We start from the raw sequence: 24,042 nt of genomic DNA on the forward strand, positions 1-24,042 counted from the left end.
CCCCTGTCTCACAGGGCAGGTGGAAGCTTACTGCAGGGAGCCTCCATCACCTCCTCATGGGTGCTGCAACTTCTTTTTTTACCTCCCCAGGTCCCCCATTTCTCCTGTCTGAGGACCCAGGACCGTGTCGGTGTCTCTGCTGGGAGCGGACAGGCAACCAAAGGGGAGTTTGTGCTCCCCTGGGCACGGAAGCAGCTCTGCAGCAGTGCCAGCAGCCTCCTCCTCTGCACAGCCTAAAGCCAGGAGTTCCATTCCTGCGTAAAGCTTTCACCCTGAAGCCGCTAAAACCCCACAGGTTTCCCTGCATCGCTCCCCCAGGTCTGAGAGAAGACTTACAGAAACTTCTGTCTCACGTTCTGCTTATTGCAAAATAAATAAAATCTGACCCCACCGATAGCTGTGCGTGAAGATCTCCCCCCACTCAGTGAGAATCGATACCCACAGCCCAGCCACGTCAGCAAGCCTTCAGGAAGGGCAAGGCACTGACCACCTGCACGTCCTCGGTACCGACTGAATGCAAAACGAAGCCCAAACCGGCTTCGAGGCAACAGAAGTTTGTCGGACTGGCGAGCTCTCCTCTGCCCGTGTGGCCCAGCGATATCTCCTGAGCACGCACCCGCTCCTCCCCGGTCCTTCATGGCTTGTGTCACCCCGCGTTCGTCCCCTTTCTCCCCCTCCCCACCCTCAGCTCACCCACGCAGCCCCTCATTCCCAGCCGGCCCCCCCAGCCGTGTGCCCGTGCCTACCTGGAGAGGCTCCCCGAGGAGCAGCCCCCCTGCCTCGCTCACCGCCCCCATCCTGCCGCGCGCTCCCGGGCGCTCAGGCCTCTGCCAGCCCGCCTCGCTCCTTGGCTTCTTTTCCCTGCGCAGCGTGCAAAAAGAAGTCTCCAGCAAGAAGGCGGCAGCGGCGCAGCCTCTGCCCGAGCCACAGGCGGCTCTGCTCGGGGACCCGTGGCTGCCTTCACCCCGCAGCCTCGCTCCCTGCCCTCCGCAGCCACCCCAGGATCTCTTCTTGGGGCTGCCCGCTGCCACCACCGTCACCAGCCCCACGGGGGCTGCCTGCAGTGGCTGTTTTTAGGAAGGAGGAATGCTCGCTGTGCCAGATCCACAGCTGTGCTCGTGCTCACGCAGGCTGCCGGCTCCCTCTGCCCCACGTCCCGGGCACAGCTCCCTGCCCACGGCTCTGATTAACGCCAAACAGAAGCGAGTGAACCTCTGAGATCCAGAGTGAGCCGCGCTGCAACTTTCCCAACTTCTGGCTCTGCTGATCAGCCCCGACTCCCAAACGGGAACCGACGGGGAAAGGTTCAGCCTCTCAGCATCCATTCCTCTGCCCGGATGGCTCCCTTCAAACCCCCGAATGCCCGAACAGCTGCAGGCTGGCAGCAAGACGCTTCAAAAACGCCTTGGCATGGTGGGAGCCTCGCTGCAGATTTCTTCCAGAGAGCGAGCTCCTGTTAAGTGGTGAAACGAAGAACGAAGCGAGGCAGAGCAGAAAAGCACCGAGCCCAGCGACCGTCCCCCTCCTACCTGCAAGCACGCACGTCCTGGCCCCGGGAAGCGCTGCCGGCAGCGGCAGCACCAGCGGCTCCGTGGGGATGCTCGCTCCCGGTGCCGTGGCCCCCGGGATGGCTCCGTCCCTGCTGCCCCCAGCCTGGGAGGAGAAGCTCGGCGAGACAAAGGGATCGCAGCTGGCAGGGGCTGGCGGAGCTCGGGGCAGCCGCAGCATCGCTCGCCACCGGCAGCAGGGCCCCGGGGATGCTCCGGGAGCGCCTCGCCGCCACGGGGGCACGTGGGGGAGGCGAAGCAAAGCCGGGCTGAGCAGCTCGTGTCAACTTTCCCGAGGGTCTCAGCCTGCGGGGTTCGGTCCTGCCAGGCTGGGGATGGGAAATACCGGAGGGGCTGGTGGGTGTCGGACGGCGCTTGGGGCATCTCAGCCGGGCAGAGCTGCGGGCCGTGCCCAAATCCTGGGATGAAGTTGGGCCTAGGGAGAGGTCCCTACGTGGAGTTTGCCCCCGCTGCCCACAGTGGGGTTATTTAAGAGAGCCTGTGCCAGCACCAAGCCCGCACGGCTGCGCACGCCGCGAGCGCCTGGCATATTCTAAATTATTCACGAGCCCAACTCCGCCGGAACGTGCCCCCAGCCACCAGACCCCAGACCCCAAACCCCGGCTCGCTGGGGCAGGATGCCCGCAGAAGAGCATCCTCCCTGCACCCAGGGCCACGGCAGCCGGGCTGGGCAGCAGCACCGGGGGGCTCGGGGGGCAGCCCCCGGCCAGCTCTGGGCTGCTGCTGGGGGTCCCCGGGGGGGGTCTCCGAGTAAGCCCCGGGAGCTGCGCACCCCCCCCGCCGAGCCCCCTTACCCCCCGCACTCCCTCAACTTCAGCTCTCCCCAAAGCCGGCGCAAACTCTCGCCGCGTTAAAACGCTGCGGAAAACAAACCGGGGGGCGGGGGGGGAGGGTCGGGGGATGCGAGCCGAGCCCCCCCAGGTGAGCACCCCCCGGCACCAGCCGCCGCCCCCGGGCACGTCTCAGCCCCGGGCCGAGCCGAGCGGCTCCCCCCGGGTGTGTGCGGGGGGCGTCTCGGGTGGGCACCCCCCTGCCGGAGCTGCGACCCCCGTAGGGGGGGGTGCGTGTGGGTGTATATATGGGGGTGCTGCCCCCCCCCCCTTCCCTCAGCCCCTTCCCGGTGGGATGCGGGGGGACCCCCGGGCGGCCCCTACCTGGCGGCGCTGCTCTGCCCACGGCGCGGCTCTGCCCGCGGCTGCCGCTGCTGCTCCCGCCCCGCTCCCGAGGCTCCGGGCCCCCGGCGGCCAGCGGGGGAAGTGCAGGGGGCGGGGGGCGCCGGGAGGGGGGGGGGCAGGGGCTGGGGAGGGGGCTGGTGGGGGTGGGAGGGGGTGCAGGGTGCGGGGAGGGGGTGTAAAGGGTGGGGGGGGGGAGCAGGAGATAAGGAGGGGTACGGGGGGCGGTAAGGAACTGGGGAAGGATGGGATGGGGAAGGTGGGAGGGCAGGGAAATAGGGGAGGGGATAGGGGCAGGAGGGGGGGGATGCGGGGAGGGAGGGATGCAGGTATGGAAGGAGATGGGATGCAGGGAAGGATGGAGGGAGGGAGGTGGGATGGATGCAGGGAGGGAGGGATGGAGGCAGGCAGGATAGGTGCAGGGAGGGAGGGAAGAAGGGAGGTGGGATGGAGGGGGTACCAGAGCAGCAGCTCCCCAAAAGGAGCACTTTTCCCAGACCCATCACTTCTGGGAGGACCACTCGCTCTCTGGAAGTGCTGCGCCTTCTCCCCACACATCCCAGCTCCCACTGCTTGGGGCCGCCCTGCTCTCGGCCAGGGCCCTGCCTCTCCCCGTATGCCCTCTCCTCCTGAGAAGGACAGGACAAGACATTCCTACACCCACGTCCTGAAATTCTTCCCATCAAGTATTAATCTCCTCTTTTGCCCCCTGCACAGTAAGGCGTGTGGGCAAGAGGCATCCCCTAGTGCTGGGAGCCAGCGGCGGTGGGACGGACAGAGCTGTCCGATAGCGCAGAGACAAGAAACGCAACGCCAGCCAGGGCCGGCTTCCCGAGCAGCCTCCCCGTGGGCTGCAATGCTCCAGCTCTCCCTGCCATACCGCAGCTCTGCTTTCCAGTTTTGTTTGTTTGTTAATAGCGGGGAAAAACAAAGCTTCGAAACCATCAATTAACTGGACTCTCGCGTTAGGAGCAATGAACTGCTGTTTGATGGAAATTCATCTTCCCCTCCTGCTGCGAGGAAACCGAAATAAGCTGGAGGAAGAGAAACAACTTCACAGGAGGGGAAAAAAAAAAAGCGACGCCTCTGCTTCAGAGGCAAATTACTCATAAGACGCACAGGTAACAGGCACGGGGGGCTTTGAGCTCATCCCTTTCGCACATCATTTCCCTCGGGACAGCAGCCACAAGGCGATCCCTGCGCCTCTGCACCAGGACCCTGCCCACCAGGCCAGGAATTTGTTATTCTCGGCATAGAAGAGCATTTCCCAAGGTGTGGGCTGCATCCACAGGCTCACACGTTGTGATATTTTGACCCCGATTTTCACCTACCCAGGCGGGGAGCAGCGTGGCACGGTCGCACACCCTCCCTTACACCAGCACCGGGATCTGTCCCGTGCAAGGAGCATCACGCAGGACGTTGATGCGCCGAGCCCTGCTCTTCTCCTCCCCTCCTCTTAAAGACCTCCGGCTCTCCTGCCCCAAGTCTCGCCGCTAAGTTTGAGCCAAGATAGCTGGGCTCCAATTATTTCCAATTCCATTTGCTCTCTCCGGTTTCTGAGACAGTTGCGTTTTATTTAAAAGCTTCTGGTGTCTTTGTGCAGGAGATAATTCAGCAAGGGAACAAACGGGGTTTAAACTGCCTGCAAATAAATCTGGTTGGGGAATAAAGGCTGTAACCTTGAGGGAGATTTTGAAGCTGTCTCCTGATTTTTTTTTAAAAAAAAAAAGGTGTGTGGGGAGAGCAGGGGGAGGGAAGGCATCCGACTGGCTTTAAAATAGAGTTCGGTCATTTTATGAATGAGGCTATCTGAGAGCTGCTTGCGGTGACCCAGAAAATGCCATCTGGGGAAGGCGCTGGTGTGGCTGGAAGGCAAAGCCCCCGAGAGGTGGGTGTAAAAAAAGGCTGTGCCATGCAGGTGGGTGGCTCTGCCCCTGTTTTCGCAGAGGGTTTGTCCCCTGCGATAATCCAACGTGGATAAACCCAAACAGCCAGGGGAAATAGCCACCACCCCGCGCCTCGCTGCCTGTTACGTACCCGAGCAATTAAATTATCTTCCTCTCAGCTGCACGAAGAGGGGCTCTGGTTTCAAACTGACACCGAGTCGAGCCGTGAATCATTTAAACAACTGCCACATTTATCTTCATAGGTGTCTGGATTTCAGCAGAAGAGTAAATAACAGCACCACTGTATAAAGAGGCAGTCAAACGCGTGAAGTACTGAGAGACGGCGGGGATAAAAGGCACTGCAAAAGGCAAGATTCCTCTTTCGATTGAAATACAAAAAATAAATCTATTATGTAGGTGCCAGGTTTTTTTTGCCTTCAAGATTCATGACAACTTTCTAGCGGTAATAGAATATGTCCAAATTAGATAATTTTATAGATAAGAGCAGCTCTGAAAGAACTGGTTAGTGGAGTAAGTATCTTGTGGTAGTTACATAAAAAAGCCTATCTAATTACATATATATATTTAGATGGCTCGAAGAAAGTTGGGAGGATGAGTTAGATAAATAAGGAACATTTTGCGGAACAGTTTGTTTTCTTTCTTTTTTATGCAAAAAAAAGAAACGTGTGCGAATTTAAGGGAGCTCCAGTCAGGAACGGCATCTGCGATCCTGGAGCTGGATTGGGGGCAGGCACCCGCAGCCCCTGTGTTGTGTGGCTACCATTTCATCTCATATTATATATAAATATATACTTAATTATTGATATATATATGTAGTTAGTGCCCAATACATCACACGGGCTTGCAGGGCAAATCCCTGAGCACCTCTGGGCGCAGCCCCGTGCCGTGGCAGTGCGATCCAGCCTCTCCAGACAATAATAAATATTGGGCTGATTACTTGCAAAGCGTTTATCTTCATTTGGATCTTCGTGTTCCTTGCTGTTTGGTGTTCTCTCCCTTGTAATTACTGCCATCAAAAGATGTTTTCTCCATTCACACACCAAAGAAAAATAAAAGCAGTCATTTATAAAGCAAGGGGAAAAAAAATACCACCTCTTTTTTTTGAAACGCGGTGAAAGCAGAAGGTTCAAGAGACTTTCAGGTGAGAAATAATTAAGCAAAGAGCGTGATGAAGAAGGAAACCAGCTTCAGAGATGTGATGGGCCCAGCAGCGAGGGATGGCAGCGAGGGAAGGCAGCGAGGGATGCTCTGGGCTCTGCTGTGCCCAACGTCCCCTCTGCCCCAGGAGGAAAATCGAGGCTCCAGGGCTGCAAAATTCTCTCCAGGACTCCAAAATTCACCCCAGGAGTCCCTGATCCAGCTGTGGCTCGCTCTGGGACACGTTAGCTTGCCCTTAAATCCCCACCTCGCCAGGCAAGGAGCCTTGGGAGGCACCCGGTTGCTCTCCCGTTTGCTGATGGGGACGCGTGGGACTCGTGCAAGAGATGAGCAATGGCTCGGCAGCGACAGGGGCAGTTTTGTTACAGCCAAATAAAGAAATTGCAGAGGGATAAAAGGAAGAAAAAAGTTCAGTGTAAGATACGATTGAGGCTATTTGACTTGTGCTGCGCGCAGCCGCTGAAATGATGATGATGAATGGGGCAGGGAGGCTTTTGAAACGTTGCGAGCCTCTTTCTCCCCGGATGGAAGTTATGGTAAATAAATAAATAAACAGAAATTCAATATTTGGAGGTGAAATACTAGGAAAAGGGCAAGCGCGGCAGAACATGGAACAGGCAGTTCTTTAATCAGCTTCTCGTGTTGAATAGCAAGCAAGGACCAGAACTTCTGGAGGAAAGGGAGGGCGCCTCTGCTGCCGCCTGCGCTCTCATCAGGCCTCCGAGTTCTGGGAGGAGAGGGCAGAAGGGAGGAGGGGAAACCTCCAGCAGGATTTACAAAAATGAAGACCCACAGAGAAGGTATTAATCTCCTTCTCACCACGAAGGTCAAAGGGAGGACAGGTGGAATTCCATCAGATACACCTTTATAAAACCAGAACCAAAGCATTTCCAACTGGAGCGGACGAGGCCAGCGCGAAGCTTTCTCCTTTCCATGCTAATTCAGAACTGAGATGTTGTTTTAGCACCAGCTCTGGCATCGGAATTGAAGCTTCAAGAGACAGGAGGAAGGAAAAATGTGCTCGTTAATATCCTGGTATAACAATAAACCCAGATAATAGGAATTATTGCAAAACCTCCAGAGAGCTGATAGAAATGTAGATTTACTCTCCCATCCATGGAGCTCCACTTAATGCAGTTTATTCAGCAGCACTCAGTAAATATCAACAAGAAGGTTAAAATATTGATCAGGGAAAATACTTCACGCTGAATAAGCTGCAGACATCTGGAAACAAACAAACTACTGCAAGAAAGCGGCGGGGATATTTCGGGCCTTTCATCCTGCCAGAAGCCCAGCTGATGATTTGCAGCTGTGAGCTCCCATCTGGTGAGGAAGATGGGGACAAGAGATGCTCGGTGAGGGAAGGAGGAGAAGGAAGCCCTGATGGTTTATCGCTTTGTGATAGAGAAATGCAGGAGGGGTCTGCAGAGCCACCTCGAGCAAGGAACGCTCGTCTCCAGGAACTGCTTTCCAAGAGGTGCCCAGGTCTGTTAATGGGGCTGGAAACCAATCTGCAACACCCCCAGCTCGCAGGATGGCTCTGACATCTCTTGCAGCCCTATTTTCCTACTCCCTTCCTTCTCTCTCTTTCTGCCCGGCACAGCTCTGACTCCTCCAGTGCAGAGCCGAACATTTTATGAGAACTTTTGGCATCCAAGCCCCTCATTCAGAAGCAATCCTGACCCTCCTCTTTAAACCACAGGTGTCTAAAAGGTTTGGAGCAGTCACTGAGCCGACAGCTCAACGCAGACACACACTATCTATCAATCCCGCGCTGTGCCATTGCTCTCAGGCACTTGACACCTAAACGGTGGATCGCACAAAGCGAACTCATCCAAGCCTTCAATTCTTTGAGAGCCGTGCCCTGCCTGGCTTCATCTATCTGGTGATGTGTTTGCCTTCACAATAACCAGACCAACTGGCAGGGAACACATGCCAGGGACTAGGCAACTTCCATTTTCTTCCAACTTTCATAAATATTTTCAGGGCAGAAAACCAGCAACGACCTGAAACGCATCGACTAGTCGATAAAAAGAAAAGGTCATTATAGCCAACCCACGGGAAATACACAGTCACCCGCACCAAAAATGTTCCTGGAATAAAGTGGAATGAAGTCTTTTGCCATTTGGGACGGTGCTGGCAGGAGAGAACTGCCACCCTAATTGATCAAAAAAAAACCCACCCTACAAACCAATAATTCAGGAATGAGTGGCTGTGCAAGCAAGAATGGCAAATACCTCTAGGTAAAGACTAGGTAAATATCCCTACACCTGGGTGAATACCCTTGGGTAAAGGCGAGGAGAGGCTTCCCAAAGACGACTGGGAGGTGGGTGGCTCAGGAGCTGCCTTACAAAGTCAGCACTGCTTGCAGACCAGGATCCCAAAGCAGGCTGCAGCTTCGCTTAGACTCCAGGCTCCGTGGCCCCGAGATCGGTCTTGCAAAGCCTGCATCAGCTCCAGCTGCGAGTGTCGGGCTTTGCCACGGAAGATATATTCACAGCCCCTACCAAGCACGCCGGCGTTTCTGGGAGCACGCTGCATGACCGCAATACTTCACACACAACCCAGCAACGACACGAACCCGTCGGAAGGAAGACTCCTTGAATCCTCGCTGGTGTTTTCTTCCCCTATCTGTGGCAGGCAGCAAGGAGAGATTAATTCCGCGATCGGGGAGGTGAAAGCTCTAAAAGATGCGGTGCGGCTCTTCCCCATCCCTAGCTGGGAATCAAGGGCACAGGCTGCAGGAGAAGACACAAAGCAGAATCTCAGCTGTTTATTTTGAATCATTTATTTACAGCAGCGCAGTAAAGGGAATATATAAAATAACATTTAAATAGGCAAAACACGAACAGCATCATTAGGAAAGCATAATAGAGCTCAGATTACCAATTATAATAAAGTAATCTCTCAAGAAGCTTCACATGCATACTGCAGAAGGGGGAAAAAAAGAGAGGGCTGAATATTCAGAAGTACAGCTGATTTAGTTTGGTTTTTGTTTGGGTGTTTTTTTCTTTAATTCAATTATTTTTATTGGCTTGACCATCAGAAATGTGGGGACATCATTTACCAGGGAAGTCAGAGGGTGAGAGCAGGCACGCCGCCACACGATGGGGATTCATGGAAAGCATCCTCTGCAGATAACACAGCAAAACAGCGGCCCTGGCACCAAACTCACAGCACAGATGTTCCCTATTAAAAAATTTGCAAGTTCCCTCAACGGCAAGTTTCAGCTTTGCTTCTCTTTCAAATTCCTGTTTGATCCAAGTGGAGGGGAAAAAAAAAAAGAAAAACAAACAAAAAACCAGCAAATGGCTGGGAATGAGGAGCCTCCAGTGCTCCCGCAGCACAAAGCTCCCGATACGCCATGTCCCCGCAGGCGCTCGAGCCCACATCTTGTAAGGAGGCAAGGGCTGCCAAGCACAAGGGGGAAGTTTCTTCTTCTAGAAACTCCAACTTGGTAAAACAGAGCAGAGTCTAGCCAGGCAAAACACGAGCCTTCTGCTGCACACATCGCTTCACACATACGCGCTGTCTTTGTGAACGCTTTTGAGACTGTCTGCTCAAAGGCAGCCTCAAAAAGAACTTGCAGGGAGAAACCAAACTTCTTCAAAGGTAAAAAGTTTAAAACCAGAAGGAAAAAGATTCATACAGAGCACGAGCAAACTGCCATTTAAGCCCGACGATCCCTGGCTGACATTTGATACGAAGGTGCAGCTTTTTTTTTTTTTCCAGCTGAACAGCAAACGCTTGCAGTTATGCTTCAGGGGAAAAATGAGTCCAGCAAGACTCAATAATGAAAACTGGCAAGGTACTGAGCTCTAACATCACCTTGAAAGGCTACACACTGACAGCCCCCAGTGCCCCAGCAGTTGGATTCCGTTTTAAAAACAAGAATAAGCTTGTAAGTTAATGAAATCAACTCGCTTAACTTCCCTGGATAATTGTTCTGCTTGGATTTAAAACCAGGCTGCTAGAAACTTAGAAACAACCACAGCAGCAGGTGCGGTGCTGAGCTACGGGAACACAAAACTGTTGTAGCCAGGTAGGAATCCACTGTAGGTGGCAATGTCCCACCTCCAAATCACACCCAACGATTGTAAAAAAACAGCGCCATGGTCGTGGGAGCACCGCAAGCTGTGCAAAGCAACCGGGACGTCGCTTACCCTGGGGGACCTCCTGAAGCATCCTTCTCCGCCCCGATCAAGCGGCAGATCTGTGGTTTCTTGTAGTTTGTGCTTTGTGCTAATTCCTCCTGGGCCATGCTAAAGGGAAGGCACTGGGACATTCTTCCCCATACAACAAAGCCTGCACGTGGCAAGGAACCGACCACCACCACTGTGAAAGGCAGCTCCCAGGCAGGCGCTGCTCTGCTGGTATTTCGTGAACTTCCTTTTGCCCAGGCTTAGCATGACTCTTAAACACCACGTCCACACCCCCGCCAGATCACTGCCTTCCTGGGAGGCTGGTGGTAAAAACACACTTTTTTTTTTTTCCCATTTGTTTTTCTCCTGTGATTATTCGTTTTAAAGGACCACCTTGGGCAACCACCTTAGCAGGACTCACACAGAATGAGACCCGTCGACAGAAGATGCTCTCTGAGCGGAACCTGCTGAGTCCCGGCACATCCCTGTGAGGTTAGGAAGGGGACGAGGTTCGGGTGCTTCCAGTGAACTCACTGCCTACAGCCCGTTGTCCACCTGGCCCAAACACTTCCTGGGCACAGCAGGGCATCGCTCTGGCTCCCCCTTCCAGGAAGAGCCCCAGGGCACAGGAACGGTGCTAACTGGGAGAACTGGGAACTCCACGTTTACCAGAGCAGCTACAGATCCTGCGAAGTCACCGACTGAAAGCTTCCCTGGCCCGTCAGGACAGCTTGTCCTGCCAAATGCTCCAAGTAATTAAAATAAAACCACCCCAAAAAAATCCAGCAGTCAGAACACGTTTCCTTTAAGCTTATTTAATGATATTTGAAACGCTTAAATTTTCTATTTCCCAGATCCTGAAAACAGATATTTTTTTTTAAGTGACCAATATTTAATTCCAGAAACATACAACCTTATCAGCTAAGTCATAAAAGAGCTATTTTACAAACATACATCTGGATAATTAGAACAATAAAGTCTTTTTAGACATTCAAACATGATCAGTAAAAATACAGGATTATTAATAAAGATTTTTGTGTATTTTTTAAAGAATACTTCCAGATTTTTTTCTTCTCTTTAAAGTAAATCTCTGTTAAGAGTACATGATTGTATGTTGTACAAAGAAAATAAAAATATTCTAGTATGAAGAGAGCTCCAAAAGACTTAATTCAAAACAAAACAGCAGTGTTTTGGCTGCAGTATCCCTTTTGCAGTACATCTGCTTGTCAGTTGGCACCTTTGGGGACGGGGAGGGAAGTCAGGGATTTCTTCAGGGAACAGAGAGAGAAAACAACGCCAGACACCATCGAGCACTGAGACCACAACCAAGGGCCACCCGCAGAAGCATCAGACCCCTCTTCTAACAACAGGGACAGCATCTGTAACTCAGAACTTCTGCTTTATGGAAATAGGAATGGTGCTGTCTGAAAGCTGACCGAACCCACCCGGACCTCTTAGCTCTTCAGGTTCACCTTCCACATCCTCCCTTCTGATCCCACCTACAGGATGTTAAAGAAATCTCCCTCCCTGCAGACACGGCACGTTCAAGGAACCAGAGTGGCCAAAGAGCAGCTTGCCATTTCCTCCCCTGCCCCTCTAGGGGAGAAGGAAATTTCCCTTTCCAGACAGCACCCAGCCCACTTTATTTATTTATTTACTTATTTTTCCGGTCCATGAAGAAGAACCTTAATAGCAGAGAAGAGAAAGCACATCTCAGGATGTGAAAGATGGGTGCTGTACTACATCCTTGTTCCCATGCTAAGAAACCCTTGCTCATCCTACACTGGGAGAGGGGAAGAAAAAGACACAAAACCACTGGAGTAGAGGGGCCGGGGCAAAAAAAAAAAAACAGAGATCACTGTCCTGCTCTGCTGTCCAGTTTGAAAAAGGGAATGTACAATCACCAGCCAGGAACAAATTAAAATGCTTTTCTTACCCTGGGAACTGGAATTTATAAAAGGGTGATCTTATGGCTTAAAGAGGGGGGAAAATGAGAATCCTGAAAAGTGCATTTGAGTTCCAGCTCCCTCCACACAGCAAGCCGTGGCCTGAGGTCTGCCGTACAGTAGACGTGCTAGAGAGTAACGAGGAACCCCCCGTAATTTCAGGTAACCGCACACAGGAGATAAAGGATCCCCGACCCCACCATCACCTCTTCAGAGTAATGCCCTATTTGTGAGGATGATCAACGTAGCGTAAGAAGGCCAGGTGAAAACAAGCCCCAAACAGGACAGAGCACAGCGTGACATTTATGGTTTCCATACAGCTGGGTCCAAATGGGTCGCTCCTCTCTCGCACTCCTGGAAGCGCTGTGCTGCACTGCACGCTGCCCGTGTCATCCACCCCAAAGGCTCCTCTGCCAGCACCATCAGCCTAGCAGAAAGCCAGGCTGTTTCCCCTTCCATATCCCAAGAGGAGACAGGGACAGAACTGTACCTCACCTCCTCCTGGCCCACGTCCATTAGGGGATGGTGGAGAGCTTCTCTCCAGCAGGCAGAAATGCTAGGATGAGATGGCAAAGTGAATGCGCTGCGTTCCCAGCTTGCTTTTTCACTGGTGTTACACTCTTAGGGATGAGACCACGCAGCGGTGGTTGGCGCTACAAAACGCTCAAGCAGAAGTGGAAAAGTCAGAGGCTGTGTGGGCGATCGCCCCTCCACGGCCCCTCTGAGCAACCTTAACATTCATGCAACCTGGAGAAACGAGAGAGCCAAGGATTTTGTCTTCAGTTAGAAGGGAAGGGTACTGAGCAACCAGGCCTTCACGGGTCCCGGCCTTGCTGGTTTTCAGCGGAGTCTTGAAAAGCCAGAGTAAGCTATTTAATACGGTTTGATGGTGATTTTCCATCAAGCATGGGAACCTGCTGGAAAGCTTTTAGACAGCTGAGGTCATAACAACTGCTCCCGTTTCTGGAGTGTGTAAACCCAGACCAGCACCGTGCCAACTGACCAAGGGGATTTGAGGGTGGGGAGAACACGAGTCCTTGTCTATAGGGGAAAAAAAGGGCTTTGTACACCAAGTCTGGCTACAGCCCAGCTCTTTTTCTGGCAGGATCAGGTAAAAAGATGCCACATCAGCATAAGGCAGCACTCTACTTTGGGGGCTTATCAGAGGAAGTCTAGATGCTATAACCAAAGGAACTGTATGGCTGAAGGTGAGGGGGGGATGTCCCACCAAGTAAGAAAGGAAGCGCTCGGCTAATACTGACAGTATATTCATGCAGGTGCAGCAGGACAGGCCTTAGTGGGTCCCAAGGAAGAAGCAGCTCCTGCCAGCATGGAAGAGAACACTTTGGCTTGTGTTGGCAGTGTAATGCTCCTGCTGGTGACAAATGACACTTTGTGCAATTGGTTCTTAAAAAAAAAAAGAGAGAAAACTCCTCCCTGCTCTGAAAGGGCTTGCAGCTCCATCATACGATCGGGTCCCAGATCCTCTCTGCTCAACCTCTGTCCGTCTTTTCGTGAGTTTACCCCTTGCATTATTTCTAACTGGAAGAACAAGAACTGTTTTTTTTTCCAGTGTGAGTTAAAAAAGGAGAGATCTGATTCTTTGCCAACAGCTGAAGAGAAACCGTTTGTTTCAACGGAGCAGGGAGTGTGATCTTTATGCTGACCAAAGGCAGACTCTCAGCACTTCGCGATCCACGCAGTCGCAGTTGCCATTGCAGTTCTGGTGTGCTAATGGGATTTACAGGTCTGTGACACTGGGGACACAGCTTGAACCACCCTGTGCCAAGCAGGTGCCTGCCCTAGGGCCAACTCCAGAGCAGAGGCACAGCAAGCTTAGGCTGTCCAGCATTAGCTCTGCTGGTAGGCTGGTATTTACCATCTTGTTCCCAGACTGGAAGGAATTACAACAGCAAAACCCATTAGAACAGGCCTAAGGAAGTACTAGAGAGCTGGTTCAGCCTTTGCACATCTCTGTTTCAGTTAGAACACATTGGCACAAATCAGTGTTTAAAAAAAAAATTAAAATAAAAAAAAATAACACCCCAAGCCCTCAGCAAGACATACTTTCAGGTACTAAAATTTACTGGCCCTATAATCAGCAGTACCTGTGGCTAACTCAAATGGCAGCCCTTATTCATTCAGTAGTGAATCAGGGGCAGACACCCATCTGCCCCACATCTTTGAAACACTTCTGGGTTTGCATTTTTTCTTTTTGATCCAGAGAAGAGTTACAAAAGTGCTGCAGGTCCAAGTATTTTTATCACTTTACAAAGGAGACAATGATCAAAGCCAACAAAGTCAAGAAAAAAAAAATTAAACCTATCTTTCTCCTCTCCCAGCCTAATTTTGCATGTCAACAAAGGAGACCTCTAATGGGAGAGGGGGGAAAAAATAGTTTGCCCAAGTGCCTGGCTATTTAGTGCATGGAAAATTCTTGTTACACGCGTGATGACATGAGTATTTCCCATGCATTTTTTTAATATAGATAGTTCCAGCCACAAGTCATCCTAACACCTTCATAAGTAGCTCTTCGTGTGGCAGTTTGATTGCCAGCAGGGAGTGCAGAGTCCAGTCCAGTGAAGTAAAGATACACCTGCACACAGGCACACCCTCTCCCCTCAGACCTGACCTTTGGTTCAGGAGCAGTGGGAGGCAGGATGTACTGTATGCAAAGGGCTAGAACTGTCACTACCCAATTAAAATAGAACAAAAAAAAAAAGGCAGATTAAAAAATTAAAATGTGCTTTTGATACACGGAATGAAGTCAAATAAATACATTGATTTTTTTTTAAATGTCTAAATACATTTTTATATCCTACACCCAAAGCTCTGTACATTTGGTTTGGTTTTTCTTTCTGAAAAATGAATTTCTGGTAGCAAGGAGGGGAGGAGTAGAATAGAACAGACTCCCTCACTGACAAGATAGTGCAGATGCTCCACAGGAAAAGCACCCATGCCCACTTCGCTAGAGTATGGTTCACGTTTGGATGGTCCGAACCCTCTTGTCTCAGAGTCCACACGGAAGACAATAGGTGCTGGGTCCCGATACTCTTCATCCAATCTTCAGCCACTCCTGAAAACATGACTAGCTTTTCTCTGATGGAGGGGAAAAAAAAATGGGTGGTGGTGAGAGAGGCAGAGGGTGCAATGAGAGATGAATGCCTAACATTTCTGAACGCTAGTACTAACAGAGAAAGCGTGCTAATGTGAGAGAGAGCACATTTAACCTGAAGACCTTTGTTAGTAATCCCTGCAATTGCATCTCGAGGATGCCTAAGGCAAATTTTAAAAGCCCCATGACAGCCACTTTTCACAGTATCAGAGGCACCCCGGAGAAACAAAGGACAGATTGGAACCATTTTACATGTTCAAAAATCTTTGTTTGGGACTTTACATCAATCTAGCCTTCTTTGAAAGAGAAGTGGTACGTTAGATGTTGGTCTTTGGCAGGGAGGGGTGAGATAGCTCGCAAACAACCTTTTCAGAGCAAGGAACAAACTCCTCTGCACATGTGAATCTCAATGGATTCAGCTGACCTTTCTTGGAATCAGCACAGTCTCAGCCCCGTGAAGTAGATGAAACTCTTTGTGTGTGTGTGAAACATTAAAAATTGACTTTGTGCTCTTTGGTTAATGCCTGATGCCAACGTGGTACATGCTACCGACTGCAGAAGGTGTGGTTGCCTACCTGAGTGCTCTCCTGTGGAGGCTGATCCAGCCAGCCCTTGGCGACGGAGGATGATGTAGTCTTCCTCAACCTCCTAAAAAACAAATCAACAAACAAAAAAAGAACACCGGAAGTCAAGCGGCTTTTTCTCCTTTATCATGTGAACAAAGAGGGTTTAAAATGGGAAAAGACAAGCTGCACTGCGGGGGAATGGAATCGACCATGATGCTACTGTGACCCACAGTGGATCTCAATTCCTTTAGCAGCACCTCTATCAGGCCTTCCATTCCCATTCAATATTCCACCTCTTCCTCAGATTTCAGTTAGATTAAAGTCTGGCTATCAACTTCATGTGTCAGTACAGCAATTGCTGTGATGGATGGACAAACCCCAGTACATACAAAAATTATTTTGGACATACTAAGTTTGAAAACTTTGTTATTACCCGACTGCAACTTACCACCTTCTTTGAACATTAGCAGCAGCATGCAACAGATTCAACAAGCCTACAACTACCAGCTCCTTGTAACCCCACAACGTAAGGCAAGCAAAATGGCACCAAGTTTCTCCTTTGAAAGCTTCCAGAGCTGAACACAGAAAAAGGCACGACTGCCTGCCTTCCTCCGCAAAATTATTTTCAAGCTCTTTTCTACAACAAAATCTAAGGAATACAAAAACTCTTTATACTGCAAATGGAAACACACTATACCTTTAACTTCTCAAGGTTGTTCTCAATCTTCTGAATATACTGCATCATCTGCACACGCGACTCTAAAGACAAGAAGTGAGGGCTTGCTACAACTGAGCAGGACTCTTCCACTCCCCCCCAGCGCGAGACCAGCATCTCCTCGGCAAACGGGGAGCTTCCTCCATCCGACTGCGTGTCCCGTGGGGAAAGCGGCTGCTGCTGGGCAGAGTCCAAAGAGGTGTGGCCACCTGCAGTGCACTGGAGAACTAGAGATGATACCTCCTCATCTGTGGAGCTCTCCTGCACGGTTCCATATCCATCAAGGATCAAATAATTTCCTGTTAAGAGAACAGATTTTTACCAACACCTCAGTTCCATAATCACCGAGAACCACTGACCTGTAGACAGTTTAAGCAGACTTTAAGAAGGATAAGTGGTGGAAGGCCCATCTCTTGAGACATTTTAAAATGGATAAGAAAAAGCATTTGTGAACGCTACACAGAATAGCGATTGTATTAGACCAGACTAGCTTGGTTCTGAATGGGACTTTAGAGATCCAGGCTGGTTTTTGGACTGCAGTTTGAGGGTTACGTGATTAGATGAGCTAAGCACTTTCCCTCCTGTTTTTCCAAACTCTCAGTTTCCAATATAAAGTCTGAAAAACCTGCACTTAATACTAATGGTACCCACAAACCAGGCTGCTCGATTTGGAACCTACGCTTCCTGGTTACAGTACTGAGCACCCCTTTAGATGGGTTAGCTTCAAAATTTAGCCTGCTGAAGATAATTTGAAAAACAAAGCAATTACAGATAGAAACGCATTCACAAACTGCACCTACTAATGGCATTATTTTGAATAATTTCTCTACAATATTACAGCAAAGCTAGCATGTGGAAGCAGAACTGACTGAAAACAGGTCAATCTAATTTTGATGTCCCTACACAGTTAAGAAAGTAAACAGCATAAGTGGTGACAAGTAAATTAGATGCTTCAAGTTGTTGGCTCAGTTTTAATAATTTAAAATGTTTCCGTAATTCAGGAAAAGACAAATATATACTTGGAAGGCAGCATTTGGACAGTCACAAATTGGCTTATTTATTGGCTCATGATAGAATCCATAAATTCATATTCACGGATAAGAAATTTCAAGACTAACAGTCGTACAGAATCTACCTGCTAGTACCTACTTCTATTATAACATGCACAAGATAAACCTCAACTCGGGTCCTAAATTTAGTGCAGGGTCACCACTCGGGCTGATCAAAATCACAGGACTTTCCAAACACAAAGTGCACAAAGTCCCGTGAAGGTGCTTACAGCTGCTGTCTTGGAGCTAGTTTTCTGCTGAGTTAACAGCTCTACAACCTTCTTGAAGGGTAGAAGAGAGATGCTTTGAGATGCCGCTCAGGTAACTGCCAAATATAGCAAATGTAATAATAATAGAAATAATGATAAGCTTTTAAGAGCTTCAGACTGAGGGTGAGGTCGCTGGAGACAATTATAATGCAAAGCTCAACTCCAAGTTTCTTTTCTGAAGCTCAATCAGGAGAAGCCAACATAATAGCTACAAAAAATAGCACGAGTCATGGGGGCTCTGTGTGTCGGGACGAAGGCAGGGCTTTGCCTTCGGGGACAGCATTTTCCCTAGAGGACCCAACAGTCAGCAGAGACACAACATGGTCCAGCGCCAACAGCAATCGAGAGCTTGCAGTGTGCCCATGCCTCTGTAAATACAGTTTGTTCCACTGTATTAAACCCCACAGGATTTTAGTTTCTTCTTTCATGAAACAGAAAAAATCATTAGGTACAGCCCTTTTCAGGGCTAGAATAACTGCCAAGGACTAGAGAACTAACTTTAAATAAATGTTCTATAAATGTTCTATACTGTACCAGCAAGAGAAGCATCACCATGAAAACATACTGTGGTTTTCTTTAGTATTTCCTATTTAAAATTGAACTCAGGTCTCTAATGACGAATCTGGACAGCCTGTCATTCAATGAAGGAATGAAATATGCTCACCTGAGATCCGTATTTGCACTTCCTCCTCTTCCTTCCTTTCCATTAGTTCGCTTTCAGATGGATTCTCATCACTGTGAGCTTCTCGAGCATCAAAAAAATGCTCCCCACTCTCATCAGCACCCACTCCTTCCAGCTCTGCGGTTGAGATCTCCAGATTCATACTCATGCGGTCTATTGCTGAGTTACTACTCGATCTGGGGTCTCTCCCTATCAGCTGCATGGCATCCCCTGAAGCTGGTGATTCAGCTGAAGTCCGGAGGCCATAACTAGCTGGGCATTCATTAGTTTCGGTTCTTGGAAGCATGCGGTCTGCTCCAGACTGGTGAAATTTGTTATCGTCAGAGTGCTGTAGTCCAAGCTCACTTCCAATCTCCGTTTGGGCTTCTTGAGAGACGGTCCTAAACCTGGGAAAGCGCTGCCGGTCTTCAAGGGTCCCCTTCTCAGAAAAGCCAAGCTGCTGTACCAACAGTTTTTTCAGCAAGTCCACTGCAAGCAGAGAGAACGTTGGCAAAGCTTCACAAACCATATTTTCCCTAACAGTGATTAAACTAGACAAAAAGGCCAAACAGAAAGATCTCAGAGCAGCCAGCCCTCTCACTGTTCTCGGTAGAAAACACGGGGGTAAAAATAAATTAAAGGTCTGAAGCATTGTACCAACACCTTACTCTACGTTTCACCTTACAAGTAAAGGCAAAAACAGCAGTTCCAGTTCCATCTTGCTACGGAGAAACAGAAATCATCTACTGAAATTACCCAGCAAGTGAATCGTAGTGCAGGTGAGGGCCCGGGTGTTACCTGCCCCCAAATGAACTAAAAAGCAGTAGCACTAACAGGGGATTCCCACCTTAGAAATAAGCATATGGAGAACATGCCACCCAACGTCAAATAACAGCAAAACATAGGAGACATTTTCCCTAAAATTTCCTGTAAATTTATGCTTATTTGAACTTCAACCCACATTCCTTTAGCTCTCAAATTAACCCAACCAAACACTTCAGAATAAGGACACATCGTTCAAAACAAAAATACGATGCTGCCAAGAGCGTAAGTACACTGCTCGTTCTCACCATAGAGCTCACGTAGCGCCCAATAAAAGCTGTGAGTTCACACAACGCGACAGCCTGAGGGGAAGGCTCTTGTCAAAACGTGAGTGACCCACTGCTGCTGCTAGAGGGCTGCTCCAGGAAGCCTGAGCAGCTATGAAATGCAAGGTCACTAATACCACTAATAGCATCTTTACACGCTTCTCTTACTGAGGTTCTCTATCACCTGTCTCTGAGAACGACTACTAAGAACATTTGTACAGCATTCAGAATTAGAAGAGGGCTTTGACTCCTATAAAAAGGAGAAGCACAAATGAATCAAAAGATCCGAGGTAAACTATTAGATTGCAGAAGACTGTCATTACGTGTAAAAAGAGAGAGAGAGAGGAGAGGGAATTGGGGCCAAGGATATGAATGCTCTGCATTTTAGAAACAGCAAATGATCCACAGAGAAGCAATACAGACTATCCTCTTCAAGTACAATTCAGGGACTTCACGTCCATTTCAAAATTGCCAGGGAGAGATATGGATTAATGAATTCATTCAAATTTTAGGAAGTTATCTTTAGAAAATCAAGGAACTGGAATGCTGGATCTGATCAGGTAGGTTGCAGAGCCCTGCATCCTTCCTCTGAAAGAGGGTATACCACCAAACAGAGGAAACACTTAAAAATCTAAAACCAATCTTACAGAATTATCTGTCCATTGGGAAAAAATCCTTTCAATACACACAGGTGTCCATCTAATTATACCCAAACAGCTTCCAGACTCTCAGAAGATCTGAACCTAGACTTTGTCAAGCTTGTGTAAAATATCCAACTTCATTTGCATGATTTTGAAAAAAAACAAAACCAAAAACAAAATTAAAAAAAAAAAAAGAGCCAAATCATATTCTGCAACTCATGCAACTTCTCCTACTCTACTCCTCTGGTGCTATGAATGTTAAGTCCACAGGCTAACTGCATCGTCTCTTAAAAAATCTGCTGACTAGCCGTGACACTTTACAGCACTGCACAAAGCTCTGCAATGTGATTTTGTCATCAAAGCACTTCCTGGGCAGGAAGTAACAATTCATTACTACCCTCATTTTATACATGGGAAAACCACAGCAAAACAATGAGATACCTGCATCCAAAGGCCCCAGCATATGAATTTTGAACTTGCAATTCCTTCGTGTCAGATCCACTTTGTTCTGCTATGCTGTGCTACAGCACAGAGAACGTTTTTATTTAATAGAAGTGGGCATTATTTTAGCTCACTGCTTCATAAGGTTGATCTAACAACTCCCACCTCCACACCACATGCTTCCAGACGCTGCTCCACGATACTTACAGTTCCTTAAGGCATCCAATGCCCACTGCCCTCCTGATACCGAGGGTAAATCGGTGGCTGTGTGTTCATAACATGTAGAAGTATCTTTAAGCGTCAGGTCTGCCTGCTGCACTTTATCAAACTGTCTTTCTGTCACAAGAAGACTTTCTACCTCCGACTTTTCGGACATGGTGGGCGAAGAAGTCTGAGCATTGAGTATCAAGGAAGAGTCTAGGCCCAAATCTTTGTCTAGTAAATAGAAAACAGACATTTGAGTTAAGCAACTATGGCAAACATGATGTTAAACTGCAGAAAATTCTGCTTCTCATTAACTTTTTCACAGTGTTTCTGAAAACACCGAAAAATGCAGTTCTTGAGCATGGGCTGATTCATTCCTGGGGAAAAAAAGATTCTTACTCAGCAATTTATAAAGGAGATGGAGATACTAAGAGGTATGTTTCCAAGACGTTCAGTATCACTTCTCCACATGACTCATAAAGAAATCACTCCTTTCCAGAAAAATGTCCGTGCTACCAGCAGAGCCCCGAGACACAAGGAATATGGCTTTACGTAGCAAATTTACGGACACCTTTTACCTGGAACACTGCTTTACCTGGACTTTGCAGGCTACTGGCAGGAATGTCATGCTGCTCTTTGAGCTTCTGCTGCTCCTCTTCTTCACGCTCTTCTCTGCAGGGAGGAAAGAAGGAACGCAAGCTTTTAGCTACTTGTATCTGAATTACTGCACAGCAAGCAGAGCTCTGGGTGACAATCTTTGAGAAGAGGGGTTACCAGAAAAAGAAAGCCAGCCCTTCCTCCCCCAGCTGCTTTTACTTACTCGCCAGGTCCCGACTGCGGTAATGGAATCACTCTTCTGGCACTCTCCATTTTTACAGTCCCTGCCATCTGAGCTATAAGGTCCTGCCACCTGCATAAACATATCAAATAAAAATATGCAAGATGTGAAGCACAACGAATACTGCTCCATTCAACGGTTTTTAAATCCAGCTAATATCATCACTGCTTTTCTTACCACCAGAAAGGACTAATCCTGTTGCATTGTTGCGTTAGTTTTTTTTAATCCTGTTACAGTCAGTGCCTCAGTAATACCTTGCAGCCACAAGTGAAACACCACAACTTAATGCTCACCTCACCAGGATACTACTCAGCAGAAGGAAATGAGTGACGGGCCCTTAGCAGGAGCCATCAAGGGAAGCAGTTATATTTATATATAAATACATATGAAAGCATTAAGTAACCTTTCACGTAGAATTGAATAGTTTAATATGTGACACACTGCAACAGTTGCTCCATATCGTACAAGTCTCTGCCCTGCTTATGCACTGGGAGAAAAGCACTTGTACCACAGAGGAAAAAGTGTAGGCTGGGCCTCACATTCAGGCGCTGTGGATGCTGATGATGCCAGTATCAAACTCTACAAAACCAAGCGGTTCTGCAGGAAGATGCAGCATGATTTCAGTGACTTATCTCACAGTCCGCCACAGAAGACAAGAATTGCAAGGGTATGATTTCTTGTTTTATACATATCTGTATATATAAATGCACTCATTTACGTGTATACACCCTCTCTCTGCTTTTTAGAAGCTGGGAGATACCATGCTTGGATACTCCCCATGGAGGCAAACATAGTTATGTTTTCAGCTAAGCTTAGATAAGGAGCTCAGGTAATTCATGGACACCTGCAGAGTTACTACACACAGGCAGATGTAAAAGTTGTCTCAAGTACAACAAATCACGCAGCAGATGGAACCAAACCAATTACTTACACATTCTTCTCTGACACCGTCTGTGCCACCAGTTCATAAATATGAGCGCCATTTTCTGACATGGAGATGACGAAGAAAGCTTTGTTATCTGGAGCAACACAGGGAGGGAGGAATTTAATTAGATGCCTTGTTCTGCACAGCTTTCTGAAAATTCCTAGAACTGGACATAACCCCAACCACAAGCAGTGAAAGAAGAGTTCATGAAATAAACCTATAATGCTATCATATACACAGATAGATCTTTCTCTGCCTGGGAAATTTGTCTATTAGTTCAAACTGCTTTGAAACATATTTTTCCCCTTTTTTCCCTCATGATGATTTGCATTGCTAGAGTACCTTTCATCTAATAAAATCAGACTACTTTAACTTAGAGGTCTATTTATAACTCAAGCTGTGCCTAAAAAGGTTATTAACGATGCAGAGAAGTTAAACAGCTCATGCAGCGTTACAGAGCAAGATGTTGGACAACCAAGAATTAAGCCTACACATTTCTCCATGTTCTACTGTGGAGCTCTAGACAAAACCAACTGTCCTCAACTGATCTAATCTTCATTTTTGGCTTCCTCCTTTGCTTTCCCCATTGGTTACACTGACCTGTTGCCACCTGACGAACCAGAACAGTGTTCAGCTTGATGATAGGACTGAAGGTGTGTTTGCTATCAGCTGTTGATGCCAAGATTTTACTGTGACACTTCAAGACCAGTTTATCATCCTGCTTCTGCAACAGCACCAGAATGTCCTCCAGGAGCAGAGTGTAGAGATCTGCACAGAGCGCAAAAGAACCCAGAATGAGTTAAAGATTCGTGGTTTTCTATCACACCCCTGCAGAAAGAAAAAGGCTGCATTTTTGATTACTCATGCAGAGGCACTAATCAGCGCTATGCCATTCTAGGCAAAGCTTGCAAATCTTCCTCATCAAAACTAGAGCAGAGCTACAGATGGGATTGGATCATCTCACGACTGACTGCTGTGTCCCTGCATGGCCTTAATGATACTCCAGCACATTTCAGAATTGACAAGAATAATCAGCTCTGAGAAACACGTACACATTATTATAGGTGGCAGTACAAATCATAATTGGAAACTGCATAAATGCTTTCTCTCTCCTTCCCTTTCGGCAAACACATACAAACCCAACTCTACATCAGCTGATGAACACAACTCACCAATAGTTTTGTCGCGATTAACCTTCCAAGTTAGAGGTCCTTCATGAAGCATTTTTCTCTTTGTTAGATCCAGGTTCTGTCAGCAAGTGAAAGGAAAAAAAATAGCACTATGAAATTTCTACAGAATCAAGGAACGGTAAAGCATGGGAATTTCAGAGGGAAAGCTACAGATAGGAACTTCAGCGTGGAGTGAGCAGCTAAACCTAGTATGGCAAAAGAAACATGAATCAGGAACGAGGTATGCTAGGAAACCAAAATCTTGAGAGAGGTGTTTGTTGTCGTTCTTCCTCATTCACTGCTCTTTTGCAGATACTGGGGGTGCCAGGGTGGAGAATTGTCCTTCCAAGTCAAGCTCCTAATGCATTAGGTTGTCCTCTGATTTCTAGGGGGACTTTTCCCAGTGTCCCATACAAAGTTTGCAGTTCTAGTATTATAACCGGTTAATGCTTCAGCACTCTATTTGCA

General features: G+C 48.4%; 2 protein-coding genes across 5 annotated transcripts in view; both read right to left on the minus strand.

The window, feature by feature from the left end:
- GRIK4 (glutamate ionotropic receptor kainate type subunit 4) overlaps positions 1–2,859 on the minus strand; it is a 167,896-nt gene extending 165,037 nt beyond the window's left edge. The window contains exon 1 of the mRNA XM_035346077.1: positions 2,723–2,859. The gene's annotated coding sequence lies outside the window, so the exon portion shown is untranslated. The remainder of the gene's footprint in view (positions 1–2,722) is intronic.
- A 7,887-nt stretch (positions 2,860–10,746) lies between these two features.
- Positions 10,747–24,042, minus strand: part of ARHGEF12 (Rho guanine nucleotide exchange factor 12) — a 73,695-nt gene continuing 60,399 nt past the window's right edge. For all 4 annotated transcript variants that reach the window (XM_035345999.1, XM_035345996.1, XM_035346000.1 and 1 more), the window contains 10 exons: positions 23,578–23,653; positions 23,006–23,173; positions 22,412–22,499; positions 21,463–21,552; positions 21,238–21,314; positions 20,646–20,873; positions 18,272–18,757; positions 16,272–16,588; positions 15,584–15,656; positions 10,747–14,992 (listed from right to left, as the gene is read on the minus strand). In XM_035345999.1, the coding sequence (XP_035201890.1) occupies positions 14,982–14,992; positions 15,584–15,656; positions 16,272–16,588; positions 18,272–18,757; positions 20,646–20,873; positions 21,238–21,314; positions 21,463–21,552; positions 22,412–22,499; positions 23,006–23,173; positions 23,578–23,653 (1,614 nt within the window). In that variant the 3' untranslated portion in view covers positions 10,747–14,981. The remainder of the gene's footprint in view (positions 14,993–15,583; positions 15,657–16,271; positions 16,589–18,271; positions 18,758–20,645; positions 20,874–21,237; positions 21,315–21,462; positions 21,553–22,411; positions 22,500–23,005; positions 23,174–23,577; positions 23,654–24,042) is intronic.

Source organism: Oxyura jamaicensis, chromosome 24 (genome assembly GCF_011077185.1).
Source record: "Oxyura jamaicensis isolate SHBP4307 breed ruddy duck chromosome 24, BPBGC_Ojam_1.0, whole genome shotgun sequence".
In the NCBI taxonomy this organism is placed as follows: Eukaryota; Metazoa; Chordata; class Aves; order Anseriformes; family Anatidae; genus Oxyura; species Oxyura jamaicensis.